Source organism: Orycteropus afer, unplaced genomic scaffold (assembly GCF_000298275.1).
Source record: "Orycteropus afer afer isolate SDZICR_OR568_19922 unplaced genomic scaffold, OryAfe1.0 scaffold00217, whole genome shotgun sequence".
Taxonomy (NCBI): Eukaryota; Metazoa; Chordata; class Mammalia; order Tubulidentata; family Orycteropodidae; genus Orycteropus; species Orycteropus afer.
The window spans coordinates 4,422,955-4,429,490 of NW_006921804.1; the positions used below are offsets into that span (position 1 = coordinate 4,422,955).

At 38.3% G+C, this 6,536-nt stretch overlaps 1 protein-coding gene across 1 annotated transcript in view; it reads left to right on the forward strand.

Moving 5' to 3' along the window:
• NUP210L (nucleoporin 210 like) overlaps window positions 1–6,536 on the forward strand; it is a 289,674-nt gene that overhangs the window by 228,846 nt on the left and 54,292 nt on the right. Inside the window, exons 30-33 of the mRNA XM_007948554.2 lie at window positions 653–827; window positions 2,513–2,688; window positions 3,144–3,361; window positions 5,997–6,133. Coding sequence (XP_007946745.1) covers window positions 653–827; window positions 2,513–2,688; window positions 3,144–3,361; window positions 5,997–6,133 — 706 coding nt within the window. The remainder of the gene's footprint in view (window positions 1–652; window positions 828–2,512; window positions 2,689–3,143; window positions 3,362–5,996; window positions 6,134–6,536) is intronic.

Genomic DNA, 6,536 nt, shown 5'->3' on the forward strand with positions numbered 1-6,536 from the left:
GAAAGAAGGGCTGCTTATGCACAGGGAGACAGCTCAGGGGACAGGAGTGTATAGAGGGATGGACACTGGGAAGAGGTAACTGTGGGGAGGAAATTGGAGGGGAGTTGTTGCATTGTGGTAAACTGTGGTCAATGACATGAGACATAGTATAGTATATGTATGGAAAGTGAATTTGCTCTGTAAATCTTCACCCAAATCACAATAAAAAAATAAATAAAATTTAAAAAATATATATATTCATCCATGTTTGTAGCATGTATCATTCTTTTTTATGCCTGAATAATATTTCATTGTATGAATATACCAAATTTATCCATTCATCCATTGATGAACATTGTGTTGTTTCTACCTTTTGGCTATTGTGAATAGTGCTGCTCTGAACATTCGTGTACAGATATTTGTTTGAATACCTGTTTTCATTTCTGTAGCTAAATAATTTTTAAATGATAAATGTCTATAAGATTTTATTTTAAAAGAGATAAGTGTAATCCAAAGGCAGACTTTTACCTGAGGAATAAATAAGCACACAACCTAGAAAATGGTAAGCAGTTTCCTCAAATTACAGCTTCTAACAGTGATTCTGACAAACTTTCCTTCACTCTCTTTGGTCAAATAGAACCCCTAAAAGCCACTTGCTCCATTTGTTTCTTAGGGAAGGTGCTGCCTTTGTGAGTTCCCGGGTTCTCAAGTGTTTCCCTAATTCATCTGTCATTGAGGAGAACGGTGAAGGGCTCCTGAAAGCCGGTTCCATTGCAGGTACTGCCGTGTTGGAAGTCACTTCTATAGAACATTTTGGAGTCAACCAAACAACTATAACTGGGGTTCAGGTGAGTTCAGGGTCTTACTCAAAAGAGTAAAAGGAATATTATGGTAAGAGATAGATTTCCTTTTGTAAGAACTAGAAACTTCTCTGAAAATAAACAATTAGTCTGTAAAATAAAATCTTAACATAGTCATAACCATCAAATTTAAGTTGTTAGCTGCCATTGAGTGGACTCGGACTCAGCATGAATTTATGTATAACACAATGGAATGCTGCCCAGACCTGCATCATCCGTATAATCACCAGCATGTTCAAGTCCCTCATTGCAGGTATTGTGTCAATCCATCTGACTGGGGGTCTCCTTTGCCCTTTCTGGCTCTCTACTTCACCAAATATGATGTCATCCTCTAGCAATTGATCTCTCCTGCTGACATGTTCTCAAAGCAAGCAAATCAGTCAGTGTTCAGTTATAATTCATAAGTTTCATTGGCTAATTTTCTTCCTAGTCTGTCTGAGTCTGAAAGTTCTGCTGAAACCTGTCCACTATGGGTTACCTTGTGATATTTGGAAAATAGTGGCATAGCTTCCAGCATCATAGCAACACTCAACCAACATAGTACAACAAACTGACAGATGGTAGAAGTGGACCTTAGAGCCCTTGTTACAAAAAGAATTAGCTTCAAATTGGTATACTATCTTCTGAGCAGCTTCGGTGAAAGGATTGATGTGGAAGGTTTATAGAACTGTTGTTAATTTTTTTTTAATTTATAATTGGAAGTGACTTCAGAGTAAGTTATTCTAATACGTAATTGTTTTTAGATATCTGCTGTATTCTAGGCAAAAAGCCCTGGTGGTACAGCAGCTAAATGCTCAGTTGCTAATCAAAAAGTCAGCAGTTTGAAACCACAGCTGCTCCACAGGAGAAAGATGAGGCAATCTATGTCTGTAAAGATAACAGCCTTAGAAATCCTAAGGGATTGTTCTACTGTGTCCTATAGGGTTGCTATAAGTCAGAATCAACTCTGCAGCAATGCATTATATTTCAGTCACTACGTTGGTCATTTCATGTTTATTTTTTTTAACCACTACAAAAACCCTATAAAGTAGGCATTATTATACCTATTTAACTGATAAGAAATCTGTGACAGTTAAATGAGTACAGTTAAATAAGGCTATGAAATGATAGGCCAAGATTCAAAATTGGACTTCTCTTATTAGATCTCCTACCGTATAAATGGGAGCTCTGGTGGCATAGTGCCTAAAGCACTTGACTGCTAACCAGAAGGTTGGCAGTTCAAACCACTAGCCACTCCTCGGAAGGAAGATTGGGCAGTCTACTTCCGTAGTGATACTGCCTCCGAAACTCAAGGAGGGGTCGCTATGAGTCAGAGACGACTTAACAGCACATAACAACAACAACAGTATAAATGCACAATCTATAGTATTCCTGATAAATGATCATTTATTCAGCAATAATGTTGAGCACTTAGCACAAAACAGATGAATTGTACTCCTTTTCTCAAAAAACTTTAGCTTCTCTTCACATTCCCACATCTTTAATAATTAGAAAGCCCTTCCTTGTGTTATATTTCTTTTTCACAGTGATTTAAGTTATACCAAATTAAAAGCTAGTTACTTCCTACGGAAAAGGAACACCACTCTGTTTTATCATTGATTATAAATCTCAGAATATAGTAGAAACTGTCTCCAGTGCACCCTCTCTGTACCAAGAGGTTTTGTCTCCCACAGGTAGCACCAGTGGCGTACCTGCAAATGAGCAGCAAGCCCAAGCTGTACACAGCCCCAGGAAGGACCCTCTCAGCCTTTCCCTTGGGCATGTCTCTCACCTTCATTGTTCAGTTTTATAGTAGCATCGGAGAGAAATTCCACACACACAATACCCAGCTTTCTCTGGCTCTGAACAGGTATGGAGCACACGGTATTAACACTGAGGTAAAAATCATGCAGACAAGGCTAGTATTATACAGCAACTCCAGTAAATTCTTCTCACATTCTTCACTTGGAATCTGCTCTTTATTTTCTTAATTAAGATAATGAAAAAGGCCAGACTCAGTTTAAGAATGGAATTAGTTGTTCAGTGAAGAAAAATTTCAGGATCTTTGAATCTGTCAAGTCCTAGTTCACAGAAAGGCTCATAGGGAGCTAAGTAGAGTGTTGTCATCAAGAAGCTTTCCTAGGCACTATGCAAATAAAGGTAATATTCCTGATCCCTGGCCCCTAGTTGTTTACTCTCCGTTGTAGAATTCTTCTGAATTTTTGAGCTATTGACTATGAAATACTGTGATAGGATCTGCCCTCAGAACTGTTTCCTGACTGTTGTCCATTTTCAGAGATCTCTACCTCTTGTATCTACTTTCAGAGATGACCTGCTACTTATTGGACCAGGGAGCAAGAACTACACTTACACAGCACATGCTGTGAATAGAGGGGTGACACTTGTGGGCCTCTGGGACCGGAGACACCCAGGCATGGCTGATTATATTCCTGTCTCTGTGGAGCATGCCATTGAGCCAGACACCAAGCTTACTTTTGTCGGAGATGTCATCTGCTTCAGTGCTTACCTCGTCAACCAGCATGGTCTGTGCACCTTCCCTTTCTCAACTTCACACACTGACAGTTCTGAAGATTAGAAAGCAGCTCATCACTTAGGAAATCTTTTCCAAGTGATCTCAAATCTGAAGGTCTCTCACAGGAAGAAGATACTTTTGTTTGTTTTATCACTTGTCATGTTAATTGACAATTCTCAGTTTAATGCTCATTTCTATCAATAGCCAGCCAATTAGAAGTCAGCTACTAATATTTATCAAGTGCCTGTTTCATACACAGCTGTATCCTTTATTATATAGACATTGCAAGGTACTGTGCCTTCACCTCTGTTCCCAGCCTCTGATGGAGGATAATTACTAAGTTGAAGAGCAGTAAAGGATGAAGTAAGAAGGAGGAGGAAGACACAATGCTTAGGGGACATTGAGCTTTTCTGCTAAGGATGATGAAAAATTTCAGAAACAGTTGATGATGGTTGAAAAAGATGATGACTATATTTAGTGTACATGTAAACATTGTTGAAATGCAAAAATTTTGTTACCTATATATTCATTACAATAAAAAATGTATTTAAAAAAGGAAGGAAAGAGCAATAAGGCTTTAGTTCTAAGAACCAACTTTGTATACAGTTTTGTGAAACATGTTTGATGGCTTATCTACTAATATCATCACTGTAATAAGGTTTGGCCTTGAACTGGGGTAAACTGTACTCTTGATCAGCAAAGCACTTCTAGTCTAAGAAGTACTGCTGAGTTAAATAAAATCATAGAAAGTCAGCTCTTGGTTAGGAAGTGACAGTGTGAATTCTTAGTACTTACCAATAGCATATTCCAAAGGTGTGCGCATTGCTTAGTTATATGCATCCAAATAATACATCCAAGTAAGACTGACAGGGGAGGTATATGGCTTTGTGAACCATGAATAAATGTTTGGATAAAGTGATGTAATGTAGGACCTGACTTTAACCTAAACTATATATGGCCTTGATAGAAAGGGAGCTCTATTCACCTTGGGTCAAATTGTCCAATCCTCTAAGAACTGGCTTGTAAGCAACCACCACTAACATAGAACCCAGAGTTGGTGAGCTAAACCTGCTTTACAGTTGACAGAGTTAAGATCCTATGATCTCCTTCAATAAAACAAGGGCTTTTTTACTCCCTCTTGCTAGGTTTGGTGGGGATTGTACCTCAGTCTTCCAGGATGATGTCATCTAGCCTTATCTTTGGCATTTCTTCTGCCCTGTTGAGACTTAAGCCAAAGTAAACATATCTACTCTCCTGCCAGTTGTCACTTTCTTGCAGTCTCCTTGCTGGTATCAGTCAGTAGTTCAAAGCAGATTCATCCCTTAGCAGTTTCTGAATAAAGCTTAATCAGAGTTATTTCTGTACATAAAAGTTCTTTCCCTCCTAAGGAGAACAGGTATACTCTCCAACTAAGTAGCTCCTCTTATGATATTGAAGGTTGTCTTTTTATTATTATTATTATTGTATTTTGGTAAAATAGATATAAAATTTGCCATTTTAAAGTGCACATTTCTGTGGCATTAATTATATTCACAATGTTCTGCAACCATCACCACTATCTATTTCCAAAACTTTTTCATCACTCCAAACAGAAACTCTGTATCCATTAAGCAATAACTTTCCATTTTCCCCTCCCTCCAGCCCCGGGGGAGCTCTGGTGGCATAGTGCCTAAGGCGTTTGACTGCTAACCAGAAGGCTGGCAGTTTAAACCCACCAGCCACTCCTTGCAAGGAAGATTGGGCAATCTACTTCCGTAGTGATACCCCTCAGAAACCCAAGGAAGGGTCGTTGTAAGTCAGGTCCGACTTGACAGCAATGAGTTTGGTACTTTTGCTTTCCAGCCCCTGGTTACCTCTAACCTATTTCCTATCTCTGAATTTGCCTGTTCTAAGTATTTCGTATAAGCAGAATAATAACAGTATTTGACCTTTTGTGCCTGGCTTATTTCACTCAGCATGTTTTCAAGTTTCATCCATGTTGTAGCATGTGTTTGAACTTCATTCGTTTTTATGGCTGCATAATATTCTATTTTATGTATATATCTCATTTTCTTTATTCATTCATTGTGTTGTTCCCACCTATTGTGTTTCCTGGCTATTGTGAATAATGCTGCTATGAACACTGGTGTACAAGTATCTGTTTGAGCCCCTGCTTTCAAATTCTTTTGGTGTGTACCTAGGAGTGGAATTGCTAGATCACATAGTAATTCTATGTTTAACGTTTTGAGGAACTGCCACACTGTTTTCCACAGTGGCTACACTATTTTACATTACTACCAGTGATACAAGATAGGTCCAGTTTCTCCATATCCTTCCCAACACTTACCTTCCTTTTTAAAAATAATAATAATAACAATACTATCCTAGTAGGTGTGAAGTGTATTTATTTTGATTTTAGTTTCCATTTCCCTAATGACTAATGATGTAGCAGTATTCTTATTTCAATTTGGTGGCATGATATATTCAGGGGACTTGTTCAAAAAACAAATTTATCCTCAAATCTGGATGTTCCTCCTTCTCGGACCAGATATGTATATATGTTTGAATGGTTGTCTGATTTGGAATGGTCTGCTTAATAAGGTTAGGGTGACCATCAATTTATATCAAAAGGTTGCAGCCAAGTGTTTTCTCTTGTGTTTCCCTAGGAGAACCTGGAACATGGATGATTTCTGCAGACAATGTTCTACAGATGGACGTTGTCACTGGAGTAGGAGTGGCCAGAAGCCCAGGAATAGCAACAATCTTTTATGACATTCCAGGAGTGGTAAAAACATACCGAGAGGTAAATCTAACCATACTGGGATGATTATTTTCATATAGCAGGATATACAGATTAAAAACACATCATAGGAAATACATTATCTAATAGATACAAGCCAGCAAACTTTATTAAAGCTAAATAGTAATTAGGATTCATAACCTTTTGAAGTACAATAGAAAGCAATTAATAAAGAATAAATGACTTTTTACTACAGTTCTTTGGCACTTGTTAGCATTACCTTTGTTATAACCTCTTTGGCAGTTTAGTCGTTGATAATTCTAGCCTCTGGTTGATCACATGGACTGTAGCTGTGAAGTATGGTGACAAGAGAACTGATTGTTGTTGTTGTTGTTGTTGTTATGTGCCGTCGAGTCGGCCCCGACTCATAGCGACCCCTCCTTGGGTTTCCGAGGCAGTATCACTA